This window comes from Myotis davidii, unplaced genomic scaffold (assembly GCF_000327345.1).
Source record: "Myotis davidii unplaced genomic scaffold, ASM32734v1 scaffold120, whole genome shotgun sequence".
In the NCBI taxonomy this organism is placed as follows: Eukaryota; Metazoa; Chordata; class Mammalia; order Chiroptera; family Vespertilionidae; genus Myotis; species Myotis davidii.
The window spans coordinates 2,258,979-2,273,331 of NW_006294778.1; the positions used below are offsets into that span (position 1 = coordinate 2,258,979).

The 14,353-nt window shown below is 46.9% G+C and overlaps 1 protein-coding gene across 2 annotated transcripts in view; it reads right to left on the reverse strand.

The window, feature by feature from the left end:
* The window catches only part of RFX4 (regulatory factor X4), a 134,803-nt gene that overhangs the window by 41,511 nt on the left and 78,939 nt on the right, over positions 1-14,353 (reverse strand). For both annotated transcript variants that reach the window (XM_006769336.1, XM_006769337.2), the window contains exons 8-9: positions 11,567-11,730; positions 1,950-2,050 (exon numbers count right to left, since the gene is read on the reverse strand). In XM_006769336.1, coding sequence (XP_006769399.1) covers positions 1,950-2,050; positions 11,567-11,730 — 265 coding nt within the window. The remainder of the gene's footprint in view (positions 1-1,949; positions 2,051-11,566; positions 11,731-14,353) is intronic.

Genomic DNA, 14,353 nt, shown 5'->3' on the forward strand with positions numbered 1-14,353 from the left:
TTGCAGGCTTTATGGTCCTGCTTCAGATTTTCCAGGGGCAGATTTCAAAAAGTAACTTTTATATTTACCTAAATTTGTCTCACTGTCCAACTCATTTTAGAAGCCCACTGGCAAAACCCAGCGTTTGAGTCTCTGTTTTCCCGTTTGGACAACTATTTCCTAAAATGGCGATATTTGGGGCATATGTTTCAAAGTCACACTAGCAGGTGTGAGAAATCGTGGTGTCAATCAACCGTGAGTAAACGCAATTATTTACTTGTCTTTCATTTAGCTAATTGCAGGCTCAATCCCTACTCCCCATAAATAATTGCAAGAATCAAGTGGGAGCTTTGAAGAAGGTCCTTACAATGCAGTCTGTCTAATAGGAAGCCCTGAGCGAGCCTCAGGGGTGTGAGCTGCTAGGGGTGGCTCCGTCGATGGAACCCCAAGCTGCTCCTTGAACATGGCTTTGCCTTGGTCATCTGTCCCTTTTAGCGAATGAGCTCCATGATCCAGTGCGTGTTCTGATGGTTCTGTGTCCTATGGTGACACAGTGGGCTGATGATTTGAAGTGGTGTGGTCCTGTTCCGTGAATTCTGAAGCAGACAAGCCACGTGCCTGCCCAGGGTCTTCATTCTTACCATCATTTGGAGTGGTGTGTGTTTCTACTCCTTGCCCATTTTCAAGGTGCACCCCAAGGCTCCCTGGGAAGAGTGGGTGTCCCCAGGTACCCACAGGTGGAAGGTCCCAAAAGCTCCTCACTGCCAACTTTCAACAGGTTTGTTTTGTCAGCGTACTTAAAACGGGCATGGGCATTCTTCTCATTAATTTCTGAACTGGTCAAGAAACAATCAGAAGTGGCCCTGGGATTATTGTAATTTGGACTTGGAGCCAGCTTGGTTTGAAAAATAAGGCGTGGGGTGGAGGAAGGGGGGCGGGGGGAAGGGGACAGAAGAACTTCTAATTTTCCAGGCTGATCAATCGTTAATCCTTCTCCTTAATTACTTTTTCTTTAACTTTGTGATGTGGAATTTAGTGCTGGGGGAAAGAAAAGAACTGAGAGCCGTGAAATAAAGTGGGCTTTATCAGTAGGTGATGGGCACCGCAGGCGGCCTCAGAGCCGCTGAAAGGGCCCCTCCGCCTGCGGAGAGAGGTAATTTGATCTCCTTCCTTTTACTGGGGGCACCGATTTAGGGCAAGAAAGGCAGGTTGTATTCAAATGTGGTTTTAAGAAACATATATCTTAAAACTTTGATTTGCTTGAAATCATTTCGTCTTTGTTTAATAGTGAGTCTTCCCACTAGTGCAGACACATCAGGACAGAAATTGGACCAGTTTCCTCAGGCAAAAACAATGCTGTGCAGTGAGGGCGCCGCTCAGCAGAGAGGATTTGCAGTCCCAACCCCTACGAGAAATATTAATTTGGCTCGCTCATTAGGCAGGCCATTACATATGTGAGACCCACGCTGTTTTCTGTCTCCTGCGACCAGTTTCACTTGTGGGCGGGCACTCAGGGGAATCTCCGGGTCTGGGGGCTAGACAGACGGGAGGTGGACTCCGGAACCCTAGTGACTGGCTGTGAACAGCAACACTGAAGCCCCATCTGTGAACAGCAACACTGTGTCCGACACCGAAGGGGTGGCATAAGAATGAGTGAGAGAAGGCCCATGGAGGTGATGAGCAGAAACGCTGGTGTTTCTGCGCTGGGAGACAGATCTGGGAGCAATCCTGCCCCTGCTACTTACTACCTCCCTAAGCCTGTTGCCTTTTCTATGAAAGCAGGTGTACCACCCGTAAGAAACATTTTGTGAGGATTAAACAAGTTAATGTATGGAAAGTGCTAAGCATAATACTTGGTGTTTTGTAGTAACACACAGTAAATGGAAGCTATTGTTGTTGTTATTTTATGTAAGATGTTTGGCACAAAACTGGTTTCCTGCCCCCCCTCCACTCCCAAACTCAGCACTTACGTTCAAACTTGATGTTCCGCAGGTTTTCTGGGAGGTCGTGAAGAGCCACTTTCAGCCACTCATCCAGCTGCTTGGCAAACTTCCGGATCACCTGAGTTAAGCTGGAAAGAGGAAGGATACATTTTAAGTGCCTGGTGTGTGGCCCAGTCCTTCCACCTTTCTGCACCCAACAGGTGCCACTCGTAGCAGCAACCTCAGAGGTGAGGCTGGCAGCCCCGCTCTGCAGAGCTGGTGGGTCTGAGAAGGGCATGAGCAGAATGTGCTCTGTGCCCGTGCTAGTGGACAAGGAGACCCTGCAGGCACAGTGCAAGGCTGGGCAGCCATCAGAACTTTCTGCAAGCAAAACATCATCCTCCGTGTTTCTGTAGAGCCTGGTATAAGGGGTGAAGACAGTGGCCAGTGGGCCTCCGAGCACCGATTTGCAATTGGCCCCTCCTCCTCATGCTGCCCAGCTTGTCCCAGCCCCCAGAAGGACAGGAACCCTGGCAGTATATGGGCATGCCTGCCCACCCGGCTTGGGCCCAGGCTTACCGAACTGCTTGCTGCTTGGAAAGGACTAGGAAGCAACAGCGTATTGTTAACTTGCAAACAATCCTGACATGGACCTTGAACTCATATCAGATTTGGAAAGTTAAGGATTTTTTTGGAGCAGGAGGTGGGAGGGGGCCGGAGGGGTGAAAGGTTGGGGAAGGGCAGTAGGTTACAATGTGAGATGGAAATTTGGAGTTGAAAAGACACTGAGCACCATTTTCAGGATCCCACCTGCACACAGCCCTCACTCCAGTGTCCTCCATGTAGTCCTCCTTAGTCATGCAGGCCACAGGGACCTCTCCCCACACTGACATACAACCATCCTTGCCTTCCACCAACACTACCCTGTTCAGTCTCCCACCAACCCTCCTGTCCCACCATGATCACCAACCTCCTCCCCACTGGGCAGTCCTACCATGTTTTTCTGCTCATACATTCTTTCCTTTTTCCATGACAAAGTCCTACCTTCCCCCAAGACTCTCACACCTCCAATCCGCCTACTTCCCACTCTTTACCAGCAGGTCTCACCCCCTCCTATTTCTTGATAGAATCAAAGAGACAATCCCTTATCTCATCCCCTCCTGCCTTCTCAGGAATCTCACATTACTGACTGCTGCTTCTACCCTATGCTCCACCTCTTCCTCTGTCCTGGGTCATTCCTCTCTACATTTTAGTGCTTCAACATTGGCTCGTCTTCAAAACAAAACAAAAAAACCCTCTCATTTTTTCACTCCTCAAGCTACGACCCTCTTTCTTCTTCTTCTTCACAGACATACTTCTTCAAAGTTGTCTAGATTCTGTCTCCCTTTTGTCATCTCCTGTTCACTCCTGTCCCTCACCCAGAGAGCAACCTCTATCCCTGACTCAAACCCAGTGGACTCATTTTGGTTCACATCTTGCTTGACATCTTAGCAGCATTCAGCTCTGTTAGCCCTTCCTCCTGTTGGACACATTTGCTTCCCTTGGCATTTGTGACCCTCTGTCTTCTGGCTCCTCCCCCTCAATCACAAAGCTCAGCCCCCTCTACCTGGCCTTTATGTCTTCCAGTTCTTTCAAGACTAGACCTGGGCCCTCTCATCCCTCTGGATTCCTGCCCTGGGTAGTTTCTCCATGCCCACAGCATCAGTCACCATCTACAGTCACTGTGATATCTCCAGAGCAGAGGTCTGCAGGACTCAGGACCCCTCCATTTAGAAGTCCCAAAGGCACATCCAACTCAACATATGCAAACTGAACTCATTATTTCCCTGTCAGAGCTGGTTTTTTTCTTGTATTCCCTACTTTATGGAGATTCTACTTTCCATGAACTTTGTTTTTAACTTTATTTGTTATAAAAAAAATTTCAAATATACCCCAGGATAAAGAGAATAGCATAATAAACCTCCAAATATCTATGACCTAGCTTCAATAATTAGCAAACAGTTTGTCATTTTAATTTATCACCATGCTATTAGTATACCTAACAGAATGAACAGTAATTCTTTAGGATTATCTAAAGTCCAGTCTGTACTCAAATTTCTTTTAAATAAATCTTCTAGTTTGTTAGTATCTGGATCCAAATAAAGTCCACACATTGTATAAAAAATATAACATTGGCCGAAACTGGTTTGGCTCAGTGGATAGAGCGTCGGCCTGAGGACTGAAAGGACCCAGGTTCGATTCCGGTCAAGGGCATCTACCTGGGTTGCAGGCACATACCCAGTAGGGGGTGTGCACCATTGGTTTATGGGCGCCCTCATGTTGTTTATTCCCTGGAATGCCCCACAGTCTGATTTCTTCCTCGTGGTGCATTTAACCTGTTCACCTATCCTGTGTGCTTTCTATAAAGTGGCAATTAGGTCTAAAGGCTTAAGTTCAGTTAGGATTTTTTTCTTTAAGGCATAAAAAGCTTCATAGGTGGCTGCCCACTGCATCACATTATGAAGCTTATAACATGTGGTTGTTCCTCTTTCAGTGCGACTAGTGTGAGACTCAAATAGTCTCTCTTGCCACTGCCAGGCATTGCAGATTTTATCTTAAGTTACCTCTCAGCCCCCTCCAGGTTTCTCCCACTTCAAGCTGTCCTCATCCTTCACCTGGGCCCCTGTAACAGCTTCCCGGAGCCTCCCTGCGCTGCTCACCTTCCCACTTCCGCCCCATCCTTCAGTCAGAGGGATTGTGCCAAAGCACTTGCAATCCTGATCTGTTTCACCTCTGCTTGAAAACCATCATCCTCACACCCAAAGCTCACACTCTAGCCTTGTTTCCCACTCCAGCCTCACTGTGCGGTTCCTCCCTTCATCCACATTTCAGCCCTATGGGCCTCTGCCCAGTCTTTGCTACCTCAGGGCCTGTGCCTGGCAACCTTTCATCCCACCCCTCTTTACCTACTCAGCTCCCCTTCCTCCATCGGATCTCAGACCAGGTGTTACTTCCACAGGAAAGCCTTCCCTGAAGCCCCATCACTGGGTCAGAGCCCCCAAGGATTCCTCTGGACGGGTCCTGAGCTGCGACAGCTGGTCATCATGCACCCACTTGTGCGATTATCTGATTAATGTCCATCTTTCCCACTGGACTGTGTGCACCACAGTAGCCTCAGCACCTGGCAGAGTGCCAGGCACCTAGTAGGCATGTAAGAAATGTTTGTTAAGTGAAACAAATGGATTAATGGCTCCCAACCCCCGGTTGCACCGAGCTCAGATGTATTCCCCACAAGGCCCTACCCAAATGCTCCCCTTTATCTCTCTGATTTCAGCCACTCCCCGCAGCTCCCCGTATTCCCACGGGCACTAGCCCCCTCTCTGTGTCTCCAAGCCCCTGCCAGCCTCACCAGGCCCTTTGCACTTGCTGCTCCCTCTCCCTCTGCCTGGGAAGCCGCTGCCCCAGAGAGCAGCCTGGCTCCCTTCCCAACCAGCTTCCCAGCTCTCCCCACCGTCTCAACACTCTCAATCCTGCCATATGTTTTAAAGATTCTTTTGGCTTCTGTGATGCAAATCAATTGTAGGAGGGCGAGGACAGACAGGGAGAGCTGTGCAGAGCTACTGCAAGAGTCAGGGCAAGAGGGAGGACGAGGGTGGTACCGGTGGAAATAATGTGATATGGTCAAGTTAAAATATTTTGAAGGCAGAGCCAACAGGATTTCCGGTGAGTGGATGTGGGTGTGTGAGGGAAGAGGGAAGTCAAGTATGTCTTCCTGAAAGGAAAGGGATTATGCGCCCCCATGCCTGTGCCTAGCAGAGTGCCTGGCACAGAGGAAGTGCTGAATAAATGGTGAAGACTGAGTGGACCCAAAGCCCTGCACTTCTAACAAAGCAAAGCTTCTAAACCAGTGTCAGTTAGTAGCACACTGGGTCCGACTTCTGACATGAAATCTCAGAACATTTGGCTGCTCTTAACGGAGGTCAGAAGTGTCCAGAGTGACCCTCCTGCGGCTGCTGGACTGGTGGGGACGTTGCCATTCTCCGTCCATGACACATATCCAGGAGGATTACTCGCAGCTGGAGTGGGGAGCTGGCCTTTGTCTGGGAGCAGCAAGTAAGCAGCAGGATTGCTGATGGGGCCTTTCACTTGGTGCAATTGATTGGCTTAAGCTGAAGAAAGGCAAGGGGAGTTCTGCCTGGAAAAGTTTCTGTGTTGGGACTCAGACGTGGGGCTGCAGGGTTTTGAGTAACCTAAACATCTAGGCTGCCCTGATGGGGGTAGGGGGCCCAAGGAGCTGGCCTCCCCTCATCACCTGGTCTGAGAGATGCCTCCCCACCCACGCCTCTTTCCTGTAACATCAGGGGATGAGGACCACACCGCTTCTTGACATACCTCCTCCCACAGTACACTCGCTGCAGCCTGACTTTTTCCTCTGCTGACTTATCCTGCCTCCCTCCTGGACCACTCCCTCCCCTTTCTTCCTCCCCAGGCTGGCTCTCCCAGGGCCCGCCCAGCACATGCAGGGCTTTGGGTTCACTCAGTCTTCACATTTATTCAGCACTTCCTCTGTAGCAGGCACTCTGCTAGGCAGAGGCACAGGCACAGGGGTGCATAATCCCTATCCTTCCCCTCCCTCTCCTGCGATGCTCCCACATCTCCCGTCCTTCCCCTGCATCTTAGCTCCACACTTGAAGCTGCCTGAATGACCTCCAGCAGTGATGCTGGTACAACAGCAAAGCGTGCTAATAGCAGCCACTTTTTAATGAGTGCAAGGTGACAAGCACTAAACACTTCACACGCATTTTCTTACTAATCCCTCCCCAACAAGTAGGTGCGATTGTTATTCCCAGCAGGGAGGTGAGAAACTGAGGCTCAGATAAGTTATTTTATTTGCCAAGGAGATGCAGCAATAAGTGCAAGAGCCAAGATTTAAGCTCAGCGCAGCCTGGCTGCAGGCTGGGCGATAGAAACACCCACACTGCACACGCACCTGAGATGCTGGACTCCCCGCGTCCAGACCAGGGCCTCCTGCTGCTTTCTGGCCACGGGCCTGGCTATTGCTTAGAATTTCAGTCTTCTCTTTGCTTCACTGATACCTTATCCTTCTTGCCCATCCATCCCCAAGCCCCTTCACCCAAACATGCTTCCTTACACCTGCTAGACCAATGGTTATTAACAACCATTGTGCCAGCTCCCCTTGCGAGGTCACAGAGGTGAAAAGCCCAAGACTGAGAATGATCTATCTTTCTTGCAAATAAGAGTGCATGATTCATGGTTATCTCTATTATGCTGTCACTTATTCACCAGAAAGAATATTTCAAAATGCTTTGCAGAGCAGGGAAGGAAGGGGCGGATGGTCTGGCAGCCGCACCCCAGCCTGGGCAAGGAGGGCTGTGAGAACTGCTAGACCTGATTCTCATCCCACCCCTGGCCTGGCACAGGGCCAGGCACACAGAAGGCGTGCAAAGAAGTGAGGGACAAATGAGTATAAACAACTGAAAAGTCAGCTGGTCTTTCCAATAACTCTGTCTTCCTGATTTAATGGAAAAGGCACTGGATTTATAAGCCAAAGGTCATTTTGGTAATTAACTATGTACTTTTAAAGAACTGTCTCCTCTGGCAGACTGTAAGCTCAGTGAGGGCAGGGTACACATTTATCTTCTTCAATGCTGCATTCCAGGACCTAGCACAGTGTAGTAATCCATATACCTTTGTTTAATGAATGAATGAATATTGAGTTCTGGCTGCTTCATTTATTTGCAGATGAAGATGGACAAGTGATTTCAGCTCTTAAGCTTCAACGTTCACTTCTATAAAAACAAGACAATTACAGAGGAGGAGGCAGGGGTTAGTCTTTGTTTGTACCCCATGCACTGCTTTATAATAAACTGTAAATGCCTTGTGTGTGCGCAGCACCCAGTAAGCAGTATTAGCAGCATGTGAAGCTCTCTTATAAAGATGTGTATACTTATACAGATCCTGCAGGAGGTTCCTTCTTAGAAAAATGGAGACAGAGATTTAGTTATTATCTAATTCACTTGATCAATGTACAAGAATTTAATAACTCAAAACCTAAAGGGGCCTGTGTCTGTGTGTGTGCGCGCGCACGCGCATGTGCACAGGACTCAAATATTCATTCATTCATTAAACACACACACACACACACATATAGATATATATAATTTGGTACATGCATACGCTTAGACATATGATTATAAAAAGAATTCAGTCTTAAGGTAGATTGCTTGAAAAATGCATAAAAGCACGACACTAAAGTTGGACCACAATCCCACCTGGAGGCAACCTTTATTGGCCTATTTAGGTGTGTTGCTGTTCTACCTAGAATGTGGAAAATGGGAAAGAGCATCACTCCCACCATAATAAGAAAAAGCCAGATAATCTATAAAATCATATTTTTCTGTTAACCCATCAGAGAGCTGAGGTCACAACCACCTAGCCTGGAATTTGTGGAAAGATAGGACTTGGGAGCTGGCTCAGGTGTGTTAGAAGGAGGAAAGCAGGGCAATCCCAAGGAAGAATTCAGCTTAAATTGCTAAAGGCCGAGTGTGAAGTAGCGTGAGTACATGGAGCTCTGGGAACCACAGAGGCAAAGGACATTCACATTCACATCTATTCACAGGGTCTTCTCCGTGGGCCCAGCCAGGTGCTCACAAAGAACTGGAGCAGGAGAGGAGAAGGAGGAAGCCCACTTCTGAGGAGCAGCTTGGAAGAGGGGAGCAGCCACTGCTGTAGAGAAGCATGCAGCCCTACTCAGACCACCCTCCCTATGAACAAAAGCCTCCAGTGGCCAGGGGAAGGGCAGGAACTACTGTGGCCTGGGTGCGGGGAGAGACTCACTGCAGGTGGCCGGGGAGAGGAGGAAGAAAAGGAAAAGCTTTCTAACCTTGGCAGAAACCATCATGGGCTCAAACTACTAGAGATTTATCTCTGGAGTGGGATATGATCACTGAAAATGCCCAACTCTGATTGCCAAAACCAAGGCTTACTTGAGACGGAGTCAGGATAACAGAGAACCCCGCCCTCACCCCATCCCCAAACAGGCTCACAAGTGTAGTAGTGGTACACGGAGACCTAATGCTGAGGATGTAGAAGTAACATTGAAAACACCCCCTCAACAAACAAACTTCCAACCTAAGCACAGGCACTCCAAAAGAATTTAAATCTGCTGGGATACGAAAGGTAACCATAGCAACAATAAAACCCAACCCCAGTGAACTCCTGAATAACCTGGCTCACTTCCTCACATTAAGAGCCTCGGAGAAGAAAAGGCATGCTCATTTCCAGGCATACATACTACTTACCTCAGTTTGTACTGCTCCACATACTGTTTGGCAGTCAATATAAAATTGTAAGATACACAAAAAATTAAGAAGAACCACCCACTCCCAAGAGATAAAGCAATCTATGGAACCAGACTATCAAACAGGGAATTTAAAATAACTATGATTGTGCCTAAAGAAATACAAAACAGAACAAATAAAGCCCGAAGTTAGAAGGAAGGAACTAAATAAAACAAAAGCCCAGAACCAGATGGCTTCACAGGCAAATTCTACCAAACATTTAAAGGAAAATTAATACCTGTTCTTTTCTAATTGTTCCAAAAAATTGAAAACAAAGGAATGCTTCCAAACTCATTCTACGAGGCCAACATTACTCTGATACCTAAAATAGACAAAGACACTACAAGAAAGGAAAATTATAGGCCAATTTTCCTGATGAGCATGATGCAAAAATTCTCAACAAAATATTAGCCCACCGAATTCAAAAGTGCATTAAAAGAATCATATACCATGATCAAGTGCCAGGGATGCCAGGATGGGGTTCAATACCCCCACATCAATCAACGTGATATAACACATCCACAAAACGAGGGATAAAAATCACATGATCATTTCAATAAGATGGAGAAAAAGCATTTGAAAAAAAAACCTCAATATCCATGATAATAACTCTCAACAAAGTGGATATAGAGGGAACATACCTCATCATAATAAAGGACATTTATGACAAACCCACAGCTAACATCACACTCAATGGTAAAAAGCTGGAAGCTTTTCCTCTAAGATCAGAAAGAAGGCAAGGGTGCCCACTGTTGCCACTTTTATTCAACTTCTAAGTGGGAAGACGTCTCAGAACTAAACAACAACAAACTTGGTCCAAATACATAAATGTGGACGTGGTACCTTGAAGACACAATGCTCCTTCTTTTCAAGTGTAACAAAATGACCATATGTTAGACAACAGGGAAGCCTAAATTAAGTCTCAAAGAGATAGTTTAGAAAGTCTCTAATCACAAAGCAATAAAAGGGAAAATAACATAACCAGAAAACACTAGCTCCTAACAATGGGAAAATTTTAAATGCTCTTTTTAAATTCTTAGGCCACAGAAGAACTCCAAACCAATATATATAGAAAAAGAACAATTATTAAAATATTACATATCAAAACCTATGGCATATAGTTAAAACAGTGCTCAAAGAAAAATCTAAGCCTGAAATACTTATGCTATAAAACAAGGGTAAAAAGTGTAAATAAATCAGGCATCTATTTTTTGGTTAATTTTGAGGGGTGTGTGACTAATAGAACTGAAGCTCCTAGAACTGGAACAGGCACATAGGAAGCACTCAATAAGTATTTGTTGAGAAATGAATAACAGTAAACGTAAGAAAGGAAAAGGAGCGAGTTAGTAAAATAAAAGCAGATATTAATATATTAGAAAAAATAATAGCATCAATAAGTATATCCAAAAGGTTTTTTTTCTTGAAATAATAAAATTAGGTGAGCTAACTACAAAGAAATGGCAAAAAGCGCAACCACACAAACTGAAATATAGTAAAGCAGAAATAACCAGACACAGAGGAAATTCAGTGAGTGCACAAACCCACTTTGCTCAGCCCTAAGCAAATTAATTTAAAGATCTGGAATAAATGGATAATTTTCTAGGACAATATAATTAACCAAAACTTGCCTCAGAGAAAATAGAAAATCTAAACTGAGCACTTATTATATGAAAAAAAGAAGAAAGTTTTTGAAGATTTACCCCCATAAAAAAATTTACCAGGCCCGGATGGCTTCAAAAGGGAAGGAATTCTATGCAATCTTCAAGAGCAAGTAATTTCAATACAAATTAAACTGGTTTAGACTTTAGGAAAAAGGGGGCAGGAAACTTCCAGATTCTTTTTATGAAGCAAAAACAAAAATGAAAACAAAAACAAAACCAAACAAAAAAACAAAAAACAATGATACCAACAACTGACAAAGATTAAACACAAAAAGAAAATGCAGACCAATCTTATTTATGACTTTTGATGCAGAAAACCTAAATAAAACATTAACAAATAAAATCCTGCAACACATTAAAGAAAATAATGATGCTCTGGGCAGGGGACCTGGTGTCTCGAGAAAAAGAGAGGGGGAGGGGGGACTCTTCACTGTATACCATATTATACACTTTGAATTTTTAACCATTTAAAAATTTTAATTAAAAAAAACCCATAATGTTAACGGTGCTTACTGTTACCATTGGGTTTTCCTTTTACGGCTTTGTGTTAGAGACTTTCCAACCAAGGAAGGCCCCAGGCAGCGCATGATTAGAACCCAATGAAGAGAAGCAGGAGCAGTAAATGCTGGGGACCAGCCGGAGGGGGGATGAGAAGCGTGCCCACCTGTCGGGTAACGCCTGCAGCACGGTGGGCATCAGCACTCCCGAGATCGCTTTGTAGAGGATGGAGTCACACACGCCGACGATGTTCACCACCGTGGAGGAGCCCAGCACGGGCAGCATGTGGGGCGGCATCCCTTGCCAAAAGTGCAGAAGGAAACTTTGAACCTGTATCAACCCACAGAGAGAAGATCCATGAGGTCACACCGGGCCCTCCCAACAGAGGCCTGGGACTCGGCCAAGGCCACCCCGGCCTGGTGTGGCTCGGGAGGCCCAGAAGGTCCTCCTTGCCCACGTGTGTGGCCTGGCAGCCTGGGTCTATTCTGCCCTGGGAGAGGACTAGCTCCTTAACCCCTCACCCCCTTCGTGCTTACTGTGGTCTGGGGAGAATTTAAGGAAGGGAAAGTGGGGTATTGTTTTTAAAAAGCTCAGATTATTAGAATTTACTATTCCACGGGCTTATCTGTACCCCGGGGCCATGAGTTGCTAGTAAGAGGAATAAGTCTGGAAGGGAAGAGAGTAGGTGCTACCAACATAAACTTCTTGATTCAAACCTGTGCGCCCTGAACTGGGTAAAGTGCAAGGCTTTCTTCATATCCAAATGCCTCCCTTTCCTCAGAGAGCCCTGCTGGGTGGTGCATTATAGGATGCTGGACACTAATATCTGGGCAGTAAGCTGCATGGCACAGATCAGGAATACAGTAGCACTCAAATGTGGAGGTAGTTAATGTGACAGCAGGAACGCAAGCTGAGTGCCGATGAACAAATGGTTGAGTGAACTCCCAAAGCAGAGAACCCCTGATGGCCCTGACACCTGTCGTTTAGTGTGTGACTTGGAGGTCAGGGAGAGAGCAGATTAGTGGGGAGAGCAGTGGAACAAGATAAGGTGAGTGAAGGGACATGGTAGAAGATGGTTAACCTGTACATATAATAATCTGTAAAAATGTCTATCAGAGTAGACTTAGCCAACATTGGGGAATGGCTCATCTTGAAGTGGGGGAATAACTGAACTTTTGTGATCTCACGGGTTCCATTTGGCTCCTGGACTATTGTATCCTTCCTTCCTCCAGGGGGGCGCTCTCCCACCCACCCATGGCATTATTCACATCTCTGGCTCCCCTATCCGTCCTGAACCAATGCAGGGGAAAATTCGGTGCCCCAGCCCAACACTTTGGAGGTGGTACCCTTACTGGCATTAGCTTTATTTACTGAGTGCCTACTATTGCCAGATACTTTGCTTAGGTTCTCTGATTTAATACTCATAATACTATTACAGCGAGACTCATCACTCCCATTTTGCAGAGACATTCACCTACTTGTCCAAAGCCAGATAGCAAGCCAGGCAATGGGTGACATAGAGCCCCTCCCTGTCTGCCTGTCTCTTGGGGCTGCCTTGTTCTTCACATGGTAACTGGGCTTCTCCCCCATTCCTGGGACTGCCCCCTTCCCTGCTTCCTGCCCCCGCCCTGGTGACCTGCAGTGTCCTTCAGGCCCCTCTGAGGAGTGGGTCTTGCTTTCTCCTCACCAGGCTTCCCCGACCTCAGCCTGGCGACCTGCTCTCACTTCTCCAACATCCATGGCCTGCCTGGACTTGCCAGTGTCGACACTGTGTGCGAGGCTTGGGGGGTGAGGGATGGGGAGAAAAGCATGTCCCTGACTTCCTACAGGGAAAATGGTAGTTGCCAAAAACATGATCAAAGTGGTGGATGCAGTCAGGTTTGTAAACTGTGAGACTATAGTCACAGTTCTGTTAACTCCATGACAGTGACAATATGGCAAAGTTTTCATCCAGACTGAACGTTAAAACTACGACAGTGCAGATGGGTGAAGATCACCTGTCAAGGTTCCAGTCTTAGCACCACTACCAACCAGGGTGTGATATCTCTACACCTGAGTTTCCTCACTGGAAAATGGGACTAGAAGTAGTATTTACCGCATAGGTTTTGGTAATGATTCCTTAAAAGTACTTATTATAATGCTTGGCATGTCTTAGATGCTTAATAAAGGTTAGCTATTACTATTATATCATGGAGGCACTACTAGGCCCAAATCAGTGTTCTATCCTAAGCATTTGGCACACCCTTGCCTAAATCTGAATGTCGGCCAGCCAGAATCCTCACCGTGGCTCCGCTCACCTGTCATCGGGACACCTGGTGGCTGGCGATTGTTCTGGGCCTGAGAGATGGCCACATGGCGTGCACAAGGTGCTTGCCCTCCAGAGGACCCCCTGCTGTCCCCTGACCCCCCCCCCACCCCGCCCCGCAGGCACTGGTCTCAGGCTGAGTCCTGAGCCTCTGCCTGCCCTTCCAACTCCAAGGAGGAAGCTCAGCCCTGCCGATTCCTAAGATCTGGTACATCATTCTGAATTCATTTGCCTTTCCACGTGTTCCTTGCATGCAGCCCTAGTCTTTTAGTATGTGAGCAGTCCATTTCCAGCAGAAATTCTGTAAAGACGGGTGGCTGCATGTGTAAAACAAATCTGTGGAAAACCAGTGTCTGTTGCGGCATCTGTTCGAGAGGCACGGGAGCCCTGAGCAGCACTCCTTCTCTGGAGCCGCCTTTGTAGGGCGTGTTTTACCCAGACCTCCCTTCCTGCTCTGTGCACGTTAGACCATTTAATGTCCAAAGGTACCGGCTCCTCGGAGTGAGAGGAAAAAGGAGGGAGAGGCAACAGTGCAAAGCTTCGGAGCTGACACTTGGAAAGTTGGGTGTGAAATGGACAGACAGTGTTTGTATCTGGAGGTAGAGCCGACAGGACTTCCCGACAGACTGGGCATGAAGAGTGAGGGAA